Source organism: Prinia subflava, chromosome 20 (assembly GCF_021018805.1).
Source record: "Prinia subflava isolate CZ2003 ecotype Zambia chromosome 20, Cam_Psub_1.2, whole genome shotgun sequence".
In the NCBI taxonomy this organism is placed as follows: Eukaryota; Metazoa; Chordata; class Aves; order Passeriformes; family Cisticolidae; genus Prinia; species Prinia subflava.
The window spans coordinates 218,866-241,638 of record NC_086266.1 but is presented as its reverse complement, the minus strand read 5'-3'; the positions used below and the strand labels follow the sequence as shown (position 1 = coordinate 241,638).

The window sequence follows — 22,773 nt, the reverse complement described above, 5'->3', positions numbered from 1 at the left end:
TCATTCAGCATTTCCTCAGGTCCAAGTGCTTTTCACATATTCCACAACAGTGGTGAAGCCACTCTGGAGACGCTACTTGACCACTGCACAAACGCTTCAGAGAAAGATGGCTGAGTACATTAAACTGGCTAGACAATTTAGAATCCCCCTATTCAATCCAAGGTTAGAGCTGGGGTCAGTCCTTTGCAAATCAATAAACACTAATTAGCTCTCACCTAACTGCTGGAAAAAAAGAATGCATGAACTTGAGTTTTCTGACCAGCAGACTTCATTTGAATTCAAACTTAGTGACACAGGTGGTAAAGTCTAACAAGGACAAGCACCTGTGACTGGTAAAAATCAGTGTTTCACCAAGCTCTCCTGTAGAAAGACTACAAAAAGTTCATCACCTGAAAAAACTTACTCATTACTACTTCTCTCCAAGCCATCCTTCCCCCTGCAGCTCCCCCGCAGCAGAAAAACACAAATGACAACAGTGACAAGCACCCAAAAGTTTTAGGGAATTTAGCATGCGTAGGGAGTACAAAGACAAATGAAGATGTGTGTCCTGACGCAGCAACCCCGTGATCCACAAGACCTGATCCACATGCACTAAGTGGGCTGCAGCACCTATATCAGACTGAGATCTCTGGAATGGAAATGAGACAAAGAAATCACGGGAGGCAGCAACCCCTGAAACGCACGGCTGCACATCCCTTGGAAAAGCCAGCAGCTGTGAGATACTGATTACAGCAGTTTTACACACCTCACTGGGAGAAGTCAACAGGCAGCAGCACTTCCAGTAAAGACAGGTCTTTCTCCCATCACTCAAACAAGCAGAGTGTAGGGTCAGGTAGGCAAGAATGGGGCATAAGCTGTGCTGCAACAGCACGGACCACACCTAAGATAAAGACCAGTGGGCACAGGAGACAAAAAACTTTCCAGCATTGAATTTTTTGTCCCTCCAACAGCTTTGCTTACTTCAGGTAAAGAGCTGAAAATTCCTCCTTAGCCAAGTGATGGACTGGTTTGCTGTACAGCTGTGACACATGTTCTCCCAGGTCCATCAGTGGGAATGAACATCTTCTTACAGCAAGGACAGCAAATTTGTAATTGCCAATTTCAATTCATCTTTCAATAGGATCAAATGTAGGCTGGACTTTGGTGGGCATTTTTTTTCTTTCTGTTTTTTTTTCATTTTGTCACTGTTTTTTTTGGGTTTTGTGGTTTTGTTTTTGTTTTGAGACAGAGGTAAATTTTACTGCCCTGTATAAGAGATAGCAAAAGCATGCTACCAAAAGGACAAATCAACTTACTCCAAACAATGCTATGAGCCACCAGAGGATTCCACCAATTCCCAAGTTCAGTCCCTGTACCAGATGGGCCAGGCCCAAACGCTTGATGTTTGCATGTGACAAAACCACCCATGGTGAAACCAGCAAGCACCATTGCACACATCAGCCCAGGAGAAAGATGTGTGAAAATACATAAAATGAGTGACTGTGCACAGACTATATACCATCAAACACTAGCTAGCCCTTACCCACAGAGCTGCATAATTTTAAAGACAGTCCTTTTACTTAAAAAATCAAGCTATTGAAGCACTCATACAGCCCTGCATATTTTTTAAATTCTTGAACAGAATTTCAAACATTACATTTGAATAAACTCCAACAAATATCAGCCCAACACAAGGTCGGGACCAAGTATTCAAAGCCAATTGCTTAAGTTATAAGTGGACTGAAAGCAAACACGTAAATTGCACTTGAAACAAACCAAGCAAAAAAACTTTCAGCATATCTGAAACATCCAAACAGTCTGCCAAACAATTACATACAAGTGACCAGACAGGTCGCTCCATTCCAGCAGAAGAGTGCTCACCTGGGCTATTATCCATTCCAGGAGAGCAATTCACCCTTTCTACAAGTGCCTGGGCAAGGTATCCACAGCACTGCGTCTCTGCAGATTGATCCTCACACAGTAAGGGCTTCTGCACCCCCTGTGTGGTGCTCGTGTCAGGGCTGCACACTAACACTTGCTATTTTAGAAACAGTTAAGATAACAAAACAGATCCAGAGCCTCAGACACAACGGTGAGGATATGCAGGAATGACTGCTCAGTGGGTTCACTGACATAACTTGTTCCTACATTCACTCTCTCTTTACACAGAAACTCTATCACCTGTTTCTTGCTCTGTGCATACAGGATAGTTTCACTACTAACAGTTACATCTTTGTGAGATCAACTGAAAGGGCACTCACTGCCTTTGATTATTTCACACATTGCTGTGCACTAATAAAATGAACTCTGCATTCTTTATCTGGTGATACAGAAATATCTCCAAACTTCCCAACAGAGTCAGGCTGGAGTGTGTTTTAGTGTCCAGCTGCAATGACTACAAACAGCAGAGCAGGAGTGTCTACTCTGGAGTCTCCATCACAGGACTGCACATGAAAACTCAAAGAGGAGTTCAAATTTGAAGTTTCAAAGGCATCTCCTATTCTGAAGATCAACAATAATATAAAGCAGGTGATACAACAGAGGGAAGCCTCTGGCTCTGACAGGAAATATAACGCACGCATATTTAGAAGAAAAAAAATCTCCATGGGTGAAATTTGGAAATTGCTTCATTGCAGTGATCATCACACCTTCACAGAAAGTGGCTAATTCTAGATCAATCATTTCTAAATTTTTGTTTTTAGATCACCATGTTGTTCCAGGGGAAGTACAAGACTTCATATAGCAAACCTGCTGACAATAGGTACAGAGTTTTTAGGCTGCCTTATGAGTTTCCTTAGAAAAGGGGTCATGGCCTTCCAGTGATCTCTGCTCTCCAGCAGCACAGGAAGTACTTCTCTCAGGCTGTAACTTAAATGCCCAGTACAAATTCACATAACACCTTTCTCATAGTAAATGAACACAGGTTTTCATTTATATGGGTTGGCTTGGTTTGAAATGAACTATGAAAACACAGTTGCTGTTTCAAAAATAACATATTCTAAAATATTTTAAGGATGCCGAACTAAATCCAAATTAGCATTCCAAAACTGGTAATGACAAAATATGTACTTTAAATGGAAAATGTTATATTGATGGTTTGTGACAATAAAGAAACACTGAAAATACATCAGCTCTCTCATTTCACACCTTCTTGCATAACAGTCCTACACTGGCAGTAGGATGGCCACCCACCACCCAGACACTGAACACAGTGAACCCAGAGGAAAGAAACCCACTGTTTTCTGCAGCTCTTGGACAAGTTCCTGAATCAGCCTTCAACAAAACTGTAGGGCTTTTTGTTGTTGGTAAGAGCTTCTGTCACAGGCTGGTTTCCCATCATCGCATCTGCATTTCCTCCCCGAGATAAACTACAGCTCTTACACATTTCATGGGAAGGTGTAGTTGATCAGTACCTCTCCAATCTGTCCTAATGGCCCCATGGGTCCTCCAGGCCCAGTGCTGAAAACACTGAACAATTTCACATCTGCATCTGCACAAAATCTTTCCAAGACTAAACAAGTAAATGGCACTCTTTACCATGCTTTACTCTTTATTCATTTGGTGAACTCAGTTTCTCAAGAATGTGTCCACCCATTCAAGATATTTTTTCCATCTCTACCGTGTGAGCTAACATCTAAACATCAATGTTATGTACGCAGCAGAGAGAGTAAGCTTATTCTGAAATTAAATTAAGAAATATTAAAACATAGCTTGGAAGCTGTATGGCTAACACTGATACCACATTAATGACAAATCATCTTCTCTGCCATGAAATGGAAACAAATGTTAGCTGGAACACACCTTTCATGTTTCAGCCTAGACCAAATAATGCATAAGCTTTGACCCCTAAACTGAAGCCAGTTGCTTTTCTTGGTCATACAGCAGTTACATACGACACCTGAGTACATTCTGCAGCATAAAAGGCATTTTCAGTGGTCTGTGACGAGTTGTGTAGAAAGCACAGCCCCAGGTGTTTTACCACAGAACACTGGAGAAAACAGAGTAAATTCCGTATTGGGAGAGTTCAGGCATGTCCCCTGTGCTTGCTGCTCCTGCAAAACCACCAGTACACAGCCCAAGCTTGGCAATGCTTTCAGCAACACATGCTTGTGCTTTTGGCAGAAGGGAGCTGACCACTTGCAGCATCAGTGTCCTTTGCCAGCTGGCCAAAGAGCACACAGATGCAAGGGAAGCAGATTATCTGCCCACTGGCAAAAGGAAATGCTGAGCAGCACCTACAGAAAACGTGTGCGTGTGCACTTGAGTGCGAGTGCGGGTGCGTGTGAGCACACCCCCACCTGCGCCGTGGGACACGGAAAAGTGTCTGCCACTGCTCCTGAGGTATCATTTTCTGCAGCACGCTCACAACAATTAACACGCACTTTGTCCATTAACATTTTCCAAGTTGAATTTTTAAGATTAAACAGAGGGACTGCAAGCATGCTAAAGTAAATTTTTATAAGTCTGAAATCAGACTCCTTCAAGAAAGTGCTGATACAACCATCTACAGGATTTTAGCAACCTAAGGTTAGCATGTCTTTGCATCTTCCCTCTTTTTTTTTGTCTCTTGAAAAATGAATGCTCATGAATAAAAACCCCTACTACCCATCTATATTTGGTAAAATACAAAAAGCCTCCTGGATTTAGAGAATACATAAGAAAAAACTCAGAAAAAATAATGGAACAAGAATGCAGCTGATAGATTAGGTTTAGCGGAGAGATGGAATCTGTCTGTAGATTAATTAGATTCTACAATCACAGCCCCTTTTCATCTGCACACATCCCACCACTATCATTACATGATCAACAGATTTTAATGAAAACTATGCTTTTCATTTAAAATGCTTTCTTTTGAGAAATTCAAGAGAGACAATCATAAGGTTTAGTTTACTTTTCTAAATATTTCTTGAAAATTGTACATAAGGCAAGTGCACATTTGTTGGCTGCAAAGGTGTACAACAGCAATTTTTTGCAATGACAGTGCAGAGAGGGAATATGAGATCTGTGTGCTAATGAGCTGACACTGCAGAGGCTGGAGCAGTGTTAGTGTAGTGCACTACAAGTGCAGAGCAGAACGACAGACGTGGGTTATTTCTAGGGAGTGTGATCTACAGAACACATAATTCAACATTAACATGAACATCCTTCACTAGATTATGAGAAATGCATAGAAGATATTGCTTCAGTGACAAATTTATATATTTGAGTTGTTACATTCATATTATTCTGAAAGGCTAGCTCACTCCCTACATGAACATTTTTAAAGAAAACATAACCTTGATTTTGATTTTATACCTTCATAGGTCAAGTTAGCTTTCTTTCTGCTTCTACTGATAGCAAAAAGGTGCGTATTTTAAGAAATGTAATAATTTCCCCAGAGCCAACTGATAAACTTCAATTCACCTTTAAATACACTGGATTTTTCATCTGTGTTTGCATTTCTCTGTTAAAATATCATACAGCTAAATAAATAAGCAGGCAGATAAATACAGAGTGGATAAATACTGTACGAATGTGTATAAATTAAATATACAGAGAGCGGCTTGGTGCTAGCAATGAAGCAGGGAATAGGTGTACATAAATCAGATTATGCATCATTTAACTGAAAAAGGAATGAGAGGGAGGGGCTTAGGGCAGGAATTTTCTTTTGCTTCTAAACAAGTTTGTTCCCATGTTGGGATATTGCCAAATCTGCCACAGCAGAGGTGGGCTTTTTTTCTCAGGCTCATGAGGATATTTCAGAAGAGGTTTTTTTCTCCTGTGGAATGCACCAGATTGCATCAAGTGGGATGTGCAGCTGCACAGTAAGAACATAAGTCTTTCTGAGCAGAGCCCCCCTCAATCCCTGCACACAACACTTACTGCAGTCACTATCGTACAAATCAATGCAAAAGAGAATGAAAAGCATTATTTTATGGATACTGACTATTTCAGGCACTCGGCTGAGGTTCTTCAATTTCCTCTTAGCTCCTGTACCACCCCACCACGAAGTCAGCCCCAGCCTCCCTCCCCAGTGAAGGCAGAGTCATTGCAGGTTTCTCTCCAGTGGAACCCTGCCAATTGCAAATATTGATCAAACGCCTGTGTGACAGCACTGGAGACAATACATGTTTATCTTCAAGTGAGGTAAAAATGTTATGGAAAGAATTCCTTCATGGATATGGCAGCACACTGAAATAATCTGCCATTCCCCTAGGAAACGAGGATATGGTTAAAGGCTCTAATTTTGGTCAGGTAGTGTCAGGAACCATTAATTCATCCGAATGCATTGATACACACAAGTGTTCTGACTTTCAAAGATAACTGATATCAGATTCAAAAGGACAGCTGTTCTGATGGGTTTTTTTAATATTTTGAGCTACTGAAGCCTATGACTGGTGACTTGGACTCACCATATTCCTTTCTTATCAACAGTATTATAAGATGGTTGACACAGTACAGACAAGGTCACCTTTTCATTTTCTTTTGTCTGTTTCTTTTTTCCCATCTTCTGCTTTTAAATAGGTTACTGTAGGTACGTATTCTTTGGTCTACAATTTCTCCAGAGACTTAAGTTTTCCCAATTTTACTATACTGGTAATATGGGTGTTGGAACATGCAGCCCTGTACTACAGAAAACTATCCCAGTTTACTAAAATTGCCACAGCTTTTAATAAGCATTTGCAAAAATCATTAGATGTCTGAAGATGAGTAGAACACTGACCAAATACACTGCCCCTAAACAAGTGTGTGGATCATTTGTGTTGGTGGAAGAAGTGCTGGTAACAACTTTTAAAAAATAATTAATAATTAATCACCCAATCAGTTCAACATATTTAGTTTAAATCCATCTAATTGATATTTAGGAAACTGTGTATGAGATATAGCCTCTTGAAGGGATTACACTGATTAAGGATTAATAGTCTGATGTTTGTTGTAAGAGCTGTTGAGGCTGGACAGGATTAGTAAAATAAGATGTGATGTAGAGACGTTTTTATTTACCATATTTTCCCACTTTACCAAATATATTGTATATTACATAATTAATCCCCCTGCAAAAGTTTTAGAGGTTCTACTTCCAACTCCTTTGGAGAGTGTATCACTGCACTACCAAGAAGCAGTCACATGGGGCACATGTTAGAATATCAATCCAAAATTTGACCAACTATTTCCTTACTGTATATTTTTTAACCGTCAACTTTCTCAGATCATACAGTGGGACAGGAATGTAAGAACTATCCTACCTCCCAAAAAAAAATAAATTAAGTTATTCGAAACACAGAATTGTTTTAAAGCAAAAAACACTAGTTTTCTGCGCTCCAGTACTTCATTATTTCAGGACAATGCTTCCTCTTTGACCATCTTACACTGCGAGTATAAACCTGCAAACTGTGAGAGGAAAACTGTTCAGAATGTAAAGTTAGTACCTTGCATTCAGCGGTCCATTAATCATGTGCAGACATTTATCTCCACATGGCAAAGTGCATTAGTTACCTTGGAAGAGGACTCCCTTCATTTTCAAACATTTACAATAAAACTTGTACAGAATCGAATTTGGACACATTGGTAAAACAAATATGCAGGATCTACTGTTGGTAAAGGAATGCTTTTTAAAATGCAGAACACACACAAGTCCTTCTGAAAGAGATTTTGCATTTTAACACTACATTAGCAATACCCAAAGTTCTATTTTGCATCTTCTGCTAATAAAAGCTTAAACTCTATGCATGCACTGTTTGTGCAGAGCTATTTCTCCTAACACCAAGTGTTCTGATTCCATTTTCTCTCCCCTCAGCTCTAACAGTATGTGTCAGTTTACAGTCTCCTCAGCTTTCCACAGGACACTTGCTGTAAGAAAACAACTCAGTATTTCAGATGAGGCAAGTAAGCCCCTCTGGCCTTCTCCCCTCAAGGTCACTTTTAAACAGTTGTTTCTAATTTTTCCCTACATAGTATATTATTTGCAAATTATGCCTTTTCACACAGCTAGGTTTGGCCTCAACAGAAAAGGGATCCTCAGCAACAATGACTGCAGCTACACAGCACTGCTACATCAACTACATGGTTGTTTCCCTGAAAAACAAATCTGAGGGGATGAAGTGGCGAGAGAACTTTTCCTAAGGTATTCCATATAATGCTGCAAATCTACTAAAGCTCCAGTCACCACACACATTTGTTCCACTATATTGTATGACCAACTCTAGGCTACCAGGAAAGAATTGAATGCAAGGATAGATAATGAATGTATTTTTGAAAACCAGGTATTTACTTACAAGCATTTGTCACTGAAAAACTGTTGGAAGAGTCCAGGTGATCTACGTGATAGTTCAAATGGAAGGGCTTTTCTGTGGTATTTTGGTTTGTGTTGTACAGCTGCACAGCAAATCGAAATGCACTGTGCTCCTGAACAGTGTTCCTCATGAAAAGTCCACCTAGGGCAGGAGGGAAAAAAAAAAGAAAAAAAAGTATTTCAGAATAAATTTTGAGGAGAAACAATGGCAGTAAGTTGTATTTGCCTGCTGCACACTGCAGGAGAAAATGAGCAGGACCAGCCTAAATGTGCACATAACTCTGACAGAGCACCTACATGAAATATATATTCCAAGTCCAAAGTTAGGCTTTTAACGCCACACACCACATCCAGGTGCCCCCTCAGCAATGAGTCGCTTGGAGCTGCAGGTGCCCCTTGAAAACCAGGCCACTTCTACACGGATTCCCACACAGATTTTTAAAGTCTCACTTGGAGAACCGTGGCTCCTAAATCCTGTCCAGACCAGACTACCGAAATATCGCCACTGTAGTGATGCGCGGGGACACGGCGCCGTGCGGCGTGGCAAACGTGCGGTTTCACGGTCTGGTGGAGCGATAGCGCGGCCGAGGGAAACGATGCTCCGAGGGACGGCAGCGAACAGCCCCCGCTTCACTCGCTGCCCTGAGCCTCACGGCTCGCTCGGCCTCGGCTTTCGGGCACGTCGCTACAGATTCTCGCCACGACTCTCACATTATGTGCTCCATGGGATGCGCTACTCCAGGGCACGGTTCCGCAGAGCGCGGACCCGATCCCCGCCGCTCGCAGGGGCGCGGGCAGCCCGGCGCCGCTCGCAGCCGCCCGCCGGCGCAGCCCGGGCACCGCCGCTGCCTCTCGCCCCCAGCAAGGGGAGGAAGCGGGGCAGGGCTGGCTCGTTCCCCGCGGCGCCCGGGCTCGCCCCCCGCTCCCCTCCACACAACTTCCCCCGGCTGGCAGGGAAGGCGCGGGTCGCTTACCTATACTGATGGTGTTGGGGAACCCCGCCAGAGCCTCCCCCAGCAGCCCCGCCAGCAGCAGCACGAGGGTCCGGGGCGCGCTCTGCCCCATCTTCTTCAGCCCCTGCGGTTCAGCCCCTAAATCGAGACTGGCGGCACAGGCATGGGCACAACTGGAGACTCGGAGCGGTGTCAACGGTGGTGGCGATGCTGGCGGAGGTGGTGGGGAGGATGGTCCCCCTCCTTTCGTCTCTTTTTTTTATTCTTTCCTTCCCCAAATCCCTCTGCTCTCGTCTTCACCCCAGTCTAGCAGGGCTCATTGGCTGCGAGATTGCCTTTCTCCCCCGTCTCCAGCAGCCCCCCCAGCGCAGGGACTTCCCCCAAAGATGGTGGGTAGCGGAGCCGCCGAGGCTGCTCCGCCCGGGCCGGGAGGGGGTTATCGATCAAACTTGGCGTGAGGCGGGCTGGCAGCCGCTGCGCTCGGCCCGCCCAGCCCCGGCGGCTCCGGCCGCCGCTCGGCGCTCGGGGCTGCGGTCGGCGGGAGCGCACCGGCCTCACGTGCGGCGGCCGCGGGCTGCAGCTGCCCCTTTAAAGCCGCATCGGCTCGGTGTGCGTGTCGGTGTGTGTCTGTGTGTGAGTGAGAGTGCGGTGTGTGCGCCTGTGGGCGGGCGCGGGAGGGGGAAAGGCAGGAGGGGCGGGGAGCCGAGCCGAGCCGAGCCGAGCCGGGGCCGGCAGAGGAGGCCGGGGGTGTTCTGGGGCTGCCGCGGGCGGTGCGGCCGCCCCAGCCCCTGTGGGCCGCCCCAGCCCCTGTGGGCCGCGAGGCAGCGGCGGCGGCCCGGGGCCGCAGGCGCGGTGACGGCCGGGGCAGGCGCAGGCCGCAGCGCCCCGCCTGAGGGGAGCGGGCCGGGGAGAGACGAGAGCGCAGGGGCTGCCGAGGCACGGCTGGACCGGGCCACAGCCAGGGATGCCCACGGACCGCCCGAAGGGGCCGCCGGCCCTGCGCCCGAGTCCTCCCCATCCCTCCTCCAGTGCCAGCGCCTCAGCAGGAAAGCATCATCCGCCCACAGTGCCGTGGAGAGAAACATGAAGAGTTTAATCCCCCACACGAGGGAATGCTAGGTCCTTCCCAACCTCCTCTAAAGGAAGGAACTCAAATAAAGTCTCCCTGTTTCATCCTTGATGCTGGAAAAAGACACAACATGCGTGTCAGGTGATGAGCTGCCCCAGCACAGAGCACAGCAGGGGCAAACCTGGTGCAGAGGAGCAGGAGGATGGGTGGGGGACATCCCGTGTGTCTTAAACACCAGCCCCAAGACGCCCCTGGCCTTCACATTCACAGCGAGCTGCTGTGTGTCTGCCTCAGTCAGGCCCTCTGCGATCTTTCACCCATCTCCTTGACATTTTGCTGTATGGATCCTGCAGTGCTCTTCTTTTTGCTGCTTTGGAGCTCACAAAACTGTACAAAATAGAGGCAGAAAAGTGATACAAGATGGAGCTGTCCATCTCATACGCCCAGCAAAGACTGTTCTTCCCTTAATATTTGCTTTTCCTCTAATTTCAGCAGGTCACTGCTTCTTTTTTTTTATCCTAGTCTTAGGCTGTGGCATTGTTTGGGTCAATGCTCAGTTCAGCTAGGGCTAATAAATGCAGTTGGCTTTGCATCAGTAAAATAATCAACCAGTGCCACTGGCTGTAGCATCATGAAAGTAGTAAAGGTGTAAGATTGAAGACTGCTGCAGATTACTGCACAAATGCTGACCAACATCAGAGATTCAAACCACTACTTTTGTAGGAAGCCAGAGGTAGAGGTGAAGAGCAGGGCACCACAGTCATGATGCAGGAGTGTAACACGCACTTTCAGTGAGGTGTGAGTGACACACGCTCACTCCAAGGTGCATGCTGCATGCTACGTTGGATGCTACATGTTTTGTTCCTTTATGAGAATCATTCCCAGAAGATGGAGACTGTTCCAGTTCAGGTAGGGGTAGGGATCAGGCTACAGGGTGGATGATAATGTTCCCTATTTAGATTGAGATAGTAGTTGTCACTTTATCTCTCTTTTTAAAGAAATGGTTATCTGTATGGAGAGGTCCATGATTATAGCACTCCTCAAGCTCAAAGCCCTTAACACATATTACCTATGAATTCCTGTAAGCATCCCCAAGAGGCATGATTATATTCTTCTTTGAAAGATGTAAAAATTTAAAAATCAGGGAGAGCAACTGGCCCTGCTCAGCTTCCTAAACAGGAAACTTCAGATCCAGAATCAGCATCTTGAGCAGCAGCCTGGCTTTGCTGTAGAGCACTCTGCTCACAAATGTCTCTTGGTACGGATAGCAGATCTGAAAGCTACAGACAAGTACAGGAAGTTTGGGCATTAAGGACAGTTGTTAGAAGCACATTCCTCTTAGCAAATAATTTCTCTGTCCTGTTCCAAACCACCCACCTTCTCCTACTCCACATACCTCCAGTCTGTTTCTAATGTATTCTCTACAAAGTCCTGCTGTTCTTTTATTTTTGGTGTCCTTTCTAGCGGCCCTACTTTCTTTCCTGTTCACTTGCTCTTGTGAAGTTCTCTCCATCCCTGCAGCTGACTGCCACCGGCTACACTGACAGCTGATGGTGCACTGAAAAAATTATGAAAGAAATTATGTATAACATTACAGATGTTAGAACAAGAGAGGAGATAAAATAGCCATGAATGAATGTGGCATGTGTCAGAGTCTCAGTTTCACACACTGCCAGCAGGATGGGTACCTTGTCTGCAATAAAACGGTGCTTCACAGCCTAATCTACAAATGGACAGTCTTGTGGTGATCCAAAATATATCTGTGCTGAAACAAATTTTCATTATCACCCACATTCTTCCTTCTGAAGCCCCTTACATATTTTAATTATTATTCTCATTAGCATTTAGAATATGCAGTCTGCTTTTTTGCTGATGCAGTTCGCCTTATGGCATGATTAGCTGGTACAAATGGCACAACAACCATTCCATACAGACTCTGCAGAAATCCAGAGACCTCAACCTGGTTTATCTTTCTTGCAGTGAACCCAGTGTGTCCTGGGACAAAATGGGAGATTACTTGCCTTTGTGTGGGCATCAGTGCCAAGGAAATATTTTATATACTTTGCTAGGGATGCTCAGTGATGTGAATTAATGAGTTCCATGATAACTGAGGTCATACCAGATGCTTTCCCAAACCTTCCCTTACTAAATACAACCAAGATTTTGCAGGATAATCAAGCTTCATGTTTGGGTGATTTATAGTGTTCTGGGACACTGGGGATTCAGAGTATCTACCTGAGCAGGAGAAGGTAATGATTTATAATTAGCTAATGTGTTCTCATTGTAATGTCTAATAGTGGATTAGAAAAATGCTGTGGAATATGGGACACAGCATTCTCACTGTGCTTTCTCATGTTACTAGGCTAAATCCATAGTGTTAGCATAAAGTCATGGTGGAATCTACAACGGGATTCTGTTCCTGAAGCTTCACACTAATTGCACAAAGCAGACTTTGCTGCTTTTGTCATTCCTATTTCTAATTGCAAGAGAGAAGCTCAGGTAGAGAGATTCTAACAAATACTGTGTTTCTCCCTATGTCAACCAAATCATGTCATAATTGCTAATAAATGTATTATCAAATGTGTCTTACACCTTTTTTTGTTTGTTTTAAACCAGTTATTTCTTCATAGAAGCAAAGGATACATAAGAAACCAAACTTTATGTCAATGTCAGCATTTTGATTAGCTAAACTGATTAATTGTGCAATACACAGTTAACAGAATGATAGTGGGGAGAGACAGAAGCAAAGATGAAAAGGGATTCAGGGACAAGATGAAACCACAGATAGAAGGAGTCAAGGGGAATGTATGATGTCAAAAGGGAAATGAATAGAGATATTACAGCTTCACACATTTTGGAAAACGGGTCAAAAGGACATCTAGTTAAGATCTGATTATGAGTGGCCATAGAACAAACTATTGAAGCTCTCCTATTTAGCTTTCATTACCAGGCAATAATAGAGACATAAAATGAAATTAGAAAGCTGCAGACAAGACACAGTTTAACAAATATTCTGCTGTGCAGTTTACAGCTAATCTATAAAGCTGTCTTCTACACAATATTCTTGGCAAAAATAATTGTTTTTAAAAGTTGGAAATTTTATGTGAATTAGCAGAGTAAATGCATTAGACTATCTAGTAAAACACTGCAGGGATTAATATTCAGAATTCATTGCAAAATGCAGTTCCTTGCTGCGTCAAGAAAGACTTACTCCTCTTATTCATGATGACAGTTTTTAGTATGTCTAAAGTTCTCTGAAAGTTACTTTTTTGCTGGTTAGAGACAGGTTCAGAGACTACTTGAATAATTGATTTGTTGTTATTCGTTTTCCCAAAGAACAGTTAACAGGTGAAATCCTAGAACCACAGAGATGTGTAGTAGGTTTATTACCCCCATCATTGGAGCTAAGATTGTACCCAATACATCCTGGCTGAGTAATTGGGTCTGGCAGATAGGAATATGCTCTAGTACATGGAAGGATGATCAAGATTTATTAGGAACAGGGTCAAAGAGGAAACTTGTTCATAAATAAAAGTCATTACTCCATTACTGGAATCTAATTCAACTTTAGGTAGCAGAAGCAAATGAACCCAGCAACTTTTATCAGAACTGTACATGGACTGTTACAGTAATAACATATCTATTACAATTGCACAACTAAGACACAAATGTGGAAACAGTCAGTATGGACAAATATCTTCATATTTCTTAGGTCTGTCGTATCTTCAGGATACATACTTCTAATTCTAAGAGCTACAGAGCTGCTGGAAATGTAGTATTATTACAGTCCCATAATGTCAGAAACAATTTATATTACCTTCTGCTTTCCGATTAACTGTACACTAGGCACTGCTGGCATAACACAACCCTGCAATTCTTACTTAAACCTGTACTTTGCTGTGCTCATCTGTATTTATTACCTCAGGAAGCAGTAAATCAAATAAAAATGTGGTAGTATCCTCTATATACTATTAATAAAGTGGATACTCTCTTTTTATTTTATACCTATGAATACAGTTTTCAAGAAATCTTGGGAGTTACATTCAATTCATACCCATTTCAATTGTGAAACATCTGACCATGGGATATTTTTGTATATAATTACTGAAATATATTCTTCTTAAAAAGAATCTAGTTTAGATCCAAGTAATGAACAATCACTTCAGATGACTGTTTGCCAATCAAAAGTCTGTTTTCCTACCAGTGTGCATTTGTATATTGCCATAGCTTACCTCATCCCAGCTCAAATCTGCGGTAGTGTCTTCTAATGAAAACACCTTTGGAAAACAGCACATAGATTCTTAGAAATAAATGTTTTGACAAAAAGAACTTAAAATTTTCACTAGAGGTTTAAGGACTTCCAATTTTTCTTTTCCGCTTGAACAGACATAGATTCCTACCCTCCCCAAAGCCAGTAGTCTGGCAGTTATAAAGTTTTCAGAGTTATGCAGAATTTCAAAGAACCTGTTTTACCTTTGGTGTGAGCCTTTGCAGAACTAGAATATGGAATCAACTCTCTTTTTATTTAGAATCCATTTAATTAATATAAATAAGGTATTAGTTAATATGGGAAGGAAATCAGACAGAAAATTAACTTTGTCTTCTTTAGTCCTGGATAATATAGTGTTTGTGGGGTGTTGGTCTCTCCCTTGCTTTGCCACTGCCCAAGAAATACCACTTTGAATGTGAAAAGATTTCCTTATGTAACTGCTATGAAAAGAAAGCATTCCCTTAGAAGAAAGAGGTGCATACAGCACGCATGGTAAGAATGAGTGGCTCTGGTAATGTAAGACCTTTTTATCCCTGTCACCTGCCTACCATCCAACTCTAACAGCTCGAGGTCTAACGAGGTGAGAAATGGAGGAAAACCACCAAGGATGACAGCAAAGTGTCAATACAGGGAATTTACAGAACAGTCCAGAATCTGAGAAGGCAACAGAGAAAAATCATAGGAAGAGAGAGATCCTATAGCAACACTGCAGTGTAGCCCATAGGCTGGATGCTGAAGGATCTAATACAGTCTTTAATCATACTTTGTCATATTGTGAAGGATTGCATTGTCCATCTGCACAAAGATGAGTTTCATCCAACATGATTTGTTTCACCGATTTCAGTGAGGTGAACTGAGAGTACAGGATGGCTACAGTTGCACACTTAGGTTGTTGTGAATAACAACATGGTTCTAACAATCTGCAGTGTTTGGGAGAAAAGCAAATCCTTCAGAAACCCAGTGGCTTATTATTTGAAAAGAGCTGATACTAACAGTATAGCCAATGTTAACAGAAGCGTTCTCATGCTTTAGGAAACTTCCATCCCTAATTAAAAGTTTTTTGGTTTTGTAAATCACACCTTGTGGCAATTGTTCTGGCTCTTGATAATTATAGCATAAAACTGACTGCCTATTTGATTGCTCTTTCAGCACAACAGAAGGCACAAGGAGCAAACCCAAAGTTGCAGAAGGGCTTTGTAATAGCAATTCTCACCTTATATCAATTTGAAGAGTCTTAAGCACTTTCCAGAAGATACGCAGTGGTCCTTATATAGCAAACCAAAGTTAACTGGCAATAGATTTACTCTCCTTAATTACTTTTTGTGGATTCTTCAGAAGTAGACCAGAAGTGTCCCAAGGAATCTACAGACCTGATTTACAGGAAAAGAGATATTTATTTATTATCATCTGATAGATGTTGTTTTGGTAGCAGTTTAACCCGAAATTGCTCTTGAACATGTGAAATGCTAGAATCCTCTTCTGAGTTCTTCTGGGTCCTCATAAACACTCAATAACACCTAAGCACTCAAACAGTAACATGAAGGTATCACTGGATGTCTATTTTTAGGAACTTAGTCTAACTCATGATGTTGCTAAAGCACCCTCCTTTTGATGATGAAGCTCTGTTGTTTATACAGCCATTACTTTCAGTAAGTTCAAAAGCAGATTTCACAGTGTAACTGGCTCAGGCAAAGTCAAGGAAGGGGCACCCATCTATTTGGAGTTCACAGTCCCGCAGTTCTTTTTGCTGTTTTTCAAAATATACTGGATCAAATCCTAATCCAGTGTAAAGCAGCTTAGATCAATAAAATAAATTCTCCTGTAGACTAGGGCAAATGATCTCTGTTACTTTTCTGCAGTGTAAAGGCAGTAAATTTATTTTTCATGGCACAAAGATTTTGATCAAGGCTGCATACCCTTAAGTGATCTATATATCAGATTTAACTTCCATGAGACTAAAGTTTAAGCTTTAGCTCCTTTCATTTAAAAATGATTCCCAAATCTTCAATTTAACATTTGTTTTTACTGCTTTGCTTGCTTGCATATGTACCCCATGAAGAACCCTGTTTAAAGAATAAGAAATTAAATTAAAAAATAGAAGCATTGCAATTTTTCTTGTTTCAAATTATTATTTTACCAGTTATATTGCATTCTAAGTATTAGGGATATCCAGTGTGATTGCTCCCCTTGCTACTGGAGGCCCTGCTGGTGCTATGGAGAACTGTTTAGAACCAAACCATAACGGATGCTCAATCTCAGATAATAATTTATGTCTTCTAGCAAATACAAAACAGTGAATGCAAATCAAGTCAAGTCCTTCCTTTCCATGAGTCAGATGCTATTTCCTTGGTACTTGTGATGCAGAAACTTAGAGTTTAATCTAAAAACCATTACATTCATTAAGCAGCATTCTATTGACTTCAATGGTCTTTGAATAAAGCTAATAGCCCATTTTGTTCCTACATATCCATAGTGTAGAGATACAAGGGAGGCTAGGGAACAGCAGGAAAGTAAGGACTAGAATTTTTATGTTTAAAATAATTCATAAGCTATTGTTCATTATACACTGGAAAGTATAAAAAACAAGAGCATGGATTTTTTTTTCTTTTTTTTTTTTTTTTTTTTTTGAAGAGGAAAGTAGCAGAGAGGTCACCTTGTAGTTCTACCTCGAAACCTGTTTATGTAAAAATCACTCCTTTTCAGAAACAATAGCTGTGCCTCCTGCACCTACGTTATGATACTGACTTGGAGCAGCATCCACCTCCCTCAATTACTTTTGCAGTGACTAACCAGTTAATTAAATTCCCCAAAGCAAGACAGTTCAGGGTTGTCCTTAAGACCTTCTTGTTAATCAGCTGTAGGCAGTTATCACATAAAGGTTGGTAGGAAGTGGCCAGTCTTACACAAGGTTCCTTTGGGGCTGTAATACTTTAGGTGTTATGCAGTGAGTTGAAGAAATGCAAAGACATAATTTTAGACTTAAATTTGAAATCTCTCCCTTTTGTGTTGCAAAGCAGACCTCATGCATTACTTTGACATACTGTTGTTATTTGCAATGTAATCTTGCATAATAATTAAACTCCAGTTGATCCACTGCAGTGCTTTAGAAAAGTATTGGGGCCTATTAAATTGGACCATGAATACACAGTTGCTTTCCTTATTTTTAACCTAATTATGCAGTTGAAGAAAAAAAAACCAACACAGATTATTGGAAAGGTATTGTTAAATAGGTCCCCTTGCTGCTGTAAATTTCTGGAGTGCTGTTATAAGGTTTTGAAGTATTAAGTATATATGAAAAGTGACATGATGGAAATCTTTTGAAAAGCATTTGTTTCTGTTATTCTTTAGGGAAGAATTCTGCTGTCAAAGGTGGAATCCAATGACAGCAGCACCAAAGGGATGTTTTCAGTGCAAGGTCATTCATAGCTTTAGGTCTACCCCGCTGCACCAACACCACCCAATCCCTTATGCCTAAATATGCACAAACCTCGAGCCTGGCTTTGCTCTTGCAGCGGGATTCAACTTCTAAGTGAGCAGCACTCTGGAATTTTCAGGGAGGGGTTGGGCTTTAAGGCACACATGAAGCCATGTGTTTACTGTATACATCTGATTGGATTGAGGATTCAACTTGGAGGATAAATATTCTCTCTTATGGATTTACTAACGTGTTGAGATCATGTTCTGCTCTTCTAGCTCAGGCCACAGCCTCCTCGGCTGCAGCATGAGCTGCACAGGCTGAGAGAGCTATTTCACACCGAAGGTGACATTGGGAAGTTAGTAAGTGCTGAGATTCGTACTTAAAGCAAGACCAGAATCCAGCTGTTTGACTTGTTCCCAGTGAATACATTTTCAATACTTTGCACAATAATGAACCAAAAGTCAACAAATTTCTGCATATTTTCTGGATGAAATACTGATGTGAGCTTTTCATAACAGATTATTCCTGTAGTTCTCATATTTACAAATAGTCATTGGTCCCCATAACTTTATATTCGCATATGCCATGATTATGATATATTTCAAGTAAGGTGGTAATGATCTTCTAAAATAGACACATGAAAATAATTTTGTTAGAACGGTAGCTATAAGCTAAAACCACAAACATCAGCTGACAGCACTTCTCACATCCGTCAGCAACACTCATTTTGATGACAAAACATAACTAAAATTTCCAAAATTGGTTCATCAGGGAAGTTCTACACTCTCAATTTAGCTGCTGTTCATCAAAAGACTTTTGCTGAACTAGTGAGGTTTTGGAACACACAGGACCACTTAGACTGCTCACGCCAACAGGAAGCTGAATGGCAGCTCTTAGCAGCAATGGCATTTTTCAAAGGTAACAGACTGTCTCACGGTCATCAGGCTAGATCTGATTGGTAAGTCTAGAAATATAAAACTGTAATCTTGAGACAAACTTCTGGTCCCATGTACAGTGAATTAGAAACTGACATCAGATTGGACTCCAAGTCGTTAGATGTCAGATGCAAAAAAGAGGAAATACTATTCTAATTTTATTTTGATTAAGCCATGATTCTCACATGTAAAAAAACCATGCAGTACATGAGTACATGTACGTGTACATTTTTCACAACAGGAAATATATTTCTGATTCAGAAGGTTGAGTGCTTCCAACTGACCTAGAAATAAATACTTCACAGAAGTTTTGTGAAAACAGAATTGTGGAATCCTATGTATCTCTTGATTACTCGTACCAAACATATTCCTTTTAAGATTAAAAATGCACTTTCAAGCTCTTAGTTCTGCCAACTTGTCTGGGGCCCTGAGAGAGTCAAGTCATATTCTCTCCCTTCCCGATCTCACAACCAAGCACAGTCATAAAGGCTAAACAAGGCCTTCAATGCTTGGGAGTGCACTTCCATCTTCAGTAGATTTTTTTGCCAAAGGAAGGATTACAGGCCTCGAGATATGTCCCTACTGTTCACATGAAAAGTACTGAGATGATACCATAGTAATTTAGGAAGCCAAAAAGAATTTAGAAAGAAGGTTAGTTAATATTTAAATATTTTGGTTGTTCGGCTGTAAATTCACTGAGCACAGATTAACTAGATTTGGAGGTATAGAAATGACTGTAACACAGCAAGGTCAGCGCTGATGACAGGACTAGAAATCGATCAAATGTGTGAAGTACTATGGGGGAACAGGGCAGTTACTAATTTCAAAACTTTACCCTGTAAAATGTACTGTACAGAATCGATGACAGAGGAGATAACAGAACAGACTACCTCTCTTCCATACAAAAAAATATGACAGATTTGTGTTTGGTCTGATTAATTCAGCAAAATTTGGGTTGGTCATTAATGATGCTTTAATCCAAAGGTAGAAAAATTAGCTCTGGGAGCCTAGAGAGGGGCTGTACTTAATTTAAACTTCTAAAAACCTATACGGGTATGAAGTATGTATTCTTAGGGTGCAAGAAATTCTGACTGCTTTGCATCCATGTATTGGCAGTGGGATATGCACATACAAGCCCTTTTGCCTGCTAGCACCAAGAGATTAACAATGCACCAATTCTTTGAGCCTTGGGGCCTGATTCTGTATCATGGATGTCAATAGAAGCTTTGTCATTGACCTCAATGGGCCAGGCTCAAACACTAAAAGAACACATTATGTGATACACATTTTTAAAAAAGGCTTAGCAGTTTTGTGTATGCACAACCAGGGGTGACTGACTGATGTAAAGAAACTGAAACAGAGAGGAGAAAAACAAACTCTGATTCCCCAGTTAAGCAACTGACTCTACACCTGAACACAGTTGTAAAGCAGTCAGAATATCTGCACGGAATAGCTGCATTTTGCATTACGTTTAAACTGTGAATAATGCCTCCTGAAATCAAGTTTCCAATTTAGGTACCTGAAAACAATATAAATCAGTGAAAGCAACAGAAGCTTTGTAACTCTTAGAGGCTTGGTGACTTTGTGTGAAATACAGATGCAGAAGCCTATATTTTAGCAGGTCTAGATTAGAGAATTTTGTCTGCTGTATACTCAGGGCAGGTCTTCTCCTTTCTCTGACATAAAATGCTCTACCTCCAGGAGTCCATCTCTTAAAAGAGGTGCTCAAATAAACATGAGAAACTGCTAAGAGCAACTGTTTACCACTAAATTCAGAGATATAAGCAAGTTCATGCCTAGATGTAGAAAAATATATACTTTGTAACCACATATAAATGGTCGTACTTTCACCTTCTAGCTTCAGCATTAGTAAGAAACTCCTTCAGTTTTCCAAAACTTAATATATAAAGAGAACAACAGGGCCTGCATATACATAGTCATGTGAAAAACCCTCCAGAGGAATTCAAGGCAAGAGAGCTGTTCATCTTCCTCACGTATTGAATGAATGAAGTATCAGCTCTCCAGGTTTTTTAAGGGTTACTGGTCACCTCCATCGTACATCACTGTTTCTGATCTGTACCTGAATGGTTTGCCAACACTTAGAAACAGCTGTGTGAATACTTTCAGTGAGAATGCTTGTGATATCTTGTTTTCCAAAAAGAGTCTTGAGGGAAAGAACATTTATTCTGTTGCTGGCATCTGTCAAAAGGGAAAGGAACCCTTCTCTAGACAGAAGTTGGACATCAGCAAGGACACTCCTTGGGGGGGTGTGGAGGGGATGCTGCAGAAGTCTCTTCTTACTAGTAAGGGTGAGAGCATCAACTCCAAGACACAAAGACTTTCTGTAATACCAAACCCCAAAATATTTTCTCAGAAGTCAGTATGATTATCACATTCTAGAGCACAGAATGTTTAATGCTGAGCAGCTAGTACATTTTATGAATTCATCACTTTGCTGTTGAACACTGGCATGCACTGATAGCCAGGCACAAAAAGCTCCAGCACTGTACAGAAGTGGCATTCAGCCTTTGACAAGCGAAGAGCTACTTTGTCATCAAACAGAGGCTCACAAAACCATGAAAGAATGAACTGCATTTAAAATAGAGAAATGTGTGGAGGCAGTTTATGCGAGAGTTAATACAGTGCTCCACACAAGGCAGCAGAATCTCTAGTCAGAGCAGCATTTCTCGGGGCACAGATGATGCCCCAGACTATTGGCATTCTGTCACCAGTCTCAAAAGACAGTTCTGTGTAAGTCAATACAGTCCATATGTGTGTGGGCACAATCACACCTCTAATTTTTGTTTTAAATTGCCTGGAGGCAGCTGCCATATCACCTTCAAGTCACTATGTGATGTCTTAATCAAATGTTAACAAGGAGCTTGAGGCAGCTTAGAACCCACAAATGGGATACAAAATACTTGAGCACCAATATGGCATCACTGAGATATCAGTAACCGGCTTCAGTTTTTTGTTGTGTTTTGCGTGCTTTTCTTAGGTAGGATGGTATCTTTACTGCTTATATGTTTTGAAGGAATGTGAAAACAAATACCTTTTAAGCAAGATTGTGGTTTTAATAGGTTTTGGTCTATTTTGCATAACTTTATGCTGTCTAGTTGCCTGGATTAGAGTGGCAGGTGAACAGAAACATGGGGTTGCTGCATTCTAATCATCTCTAAAGCTTAGAGCATATTTTGCCATTTTTCAATGACGAATTTTGGTTACAACCCAACCTTGTCGTCCTTTCATATACAAACTTCCTACTGAAGGATCAGTGGGACTTCTGAATATTAAGAAATAAATGGAAGCTTGTTATTTTTTCTCCTCAGTCTCTAAACTGGCTGGTGGGAACTTGTGTCAACCAAGGAGGAAGAGAGGGATGGAGAATATGAGGGAATGTGAACAGAGCTAGATGGTGCAGCATGCCAAATGCCTCCCCATCACCCCCTTGGCAGGCTGCTGGAGCGCTGGAACTGCAGCCAGAAGCATTAACATTTGCAAGTGCAGTAGCTGCAGTCCCCTATGACTAAGTTTTCAAAGACCAATCACATTCAAAAATGCCATTACAAGTAACAAATACTGTTGCAGTGTTTGAGTGTATTTACACAAACACATACAGGATTTTTCTTAATCTTCTTTCAAAATACAGAATAAGTATGTTCAGAATTTACTGAAATATTTATGCCCAGTCTGAAAGGGTGAAGGGCACATTTTTAGTACCTACAGTCTCTATACGATAAACACGAAATTCTAGAACAGCTGGTGCTTGACAGTGGATATATTTGTCTCTTGGAATTTTGTGTTAAGGAGATTTCTTCATTAGTACAAGAACCTTTTTAGTATTCACTCTCAGACTGCTTTAACTACTTGGTTCAAGGCA

At 41.6% G+C, this 22,773-nt stretch overlaps 1 protein-coding gene across 13 annotated transcripts in view; it reads right to left on the bottom strand.

Moving 5' to 3' along the window:
- GRIA3 (glutamate ionotropic receptor AMPA type subunit 3) overlaps positions 1 to 22,773 on the bottom strand; it is a 218,557-nt gene that overhangs the window by 112,540 nt on the left and 83,244 nt on the right. For 9 of the 13 annotated variants that reach the window (XR_010082745.1, XM_063416499.1, XM_063416494.1 and 6 more), the window contains one exon: positions 8,232 to 8,390. Coding sequence is in view for 12 of the 13 variants with exons in the window: in XM_063416494.1 (XP_063272564.1) it covers positions 8,232 to 8,390 (159 nt within the window). In the remaining variant the exon portion in view is untranslated. Of the gene's footprint in view, positions 1 to 8,231; positions 8,391 to 9,222; positions 9,800 to 15,753; positions 15,911 to 22,773 lie in introns of those variants that run through there. The other 4 variants (XM_063416501.1, XM_063416500.1, XM_063416498.1 and 1 more) reach the window with 2 other exon arrangements.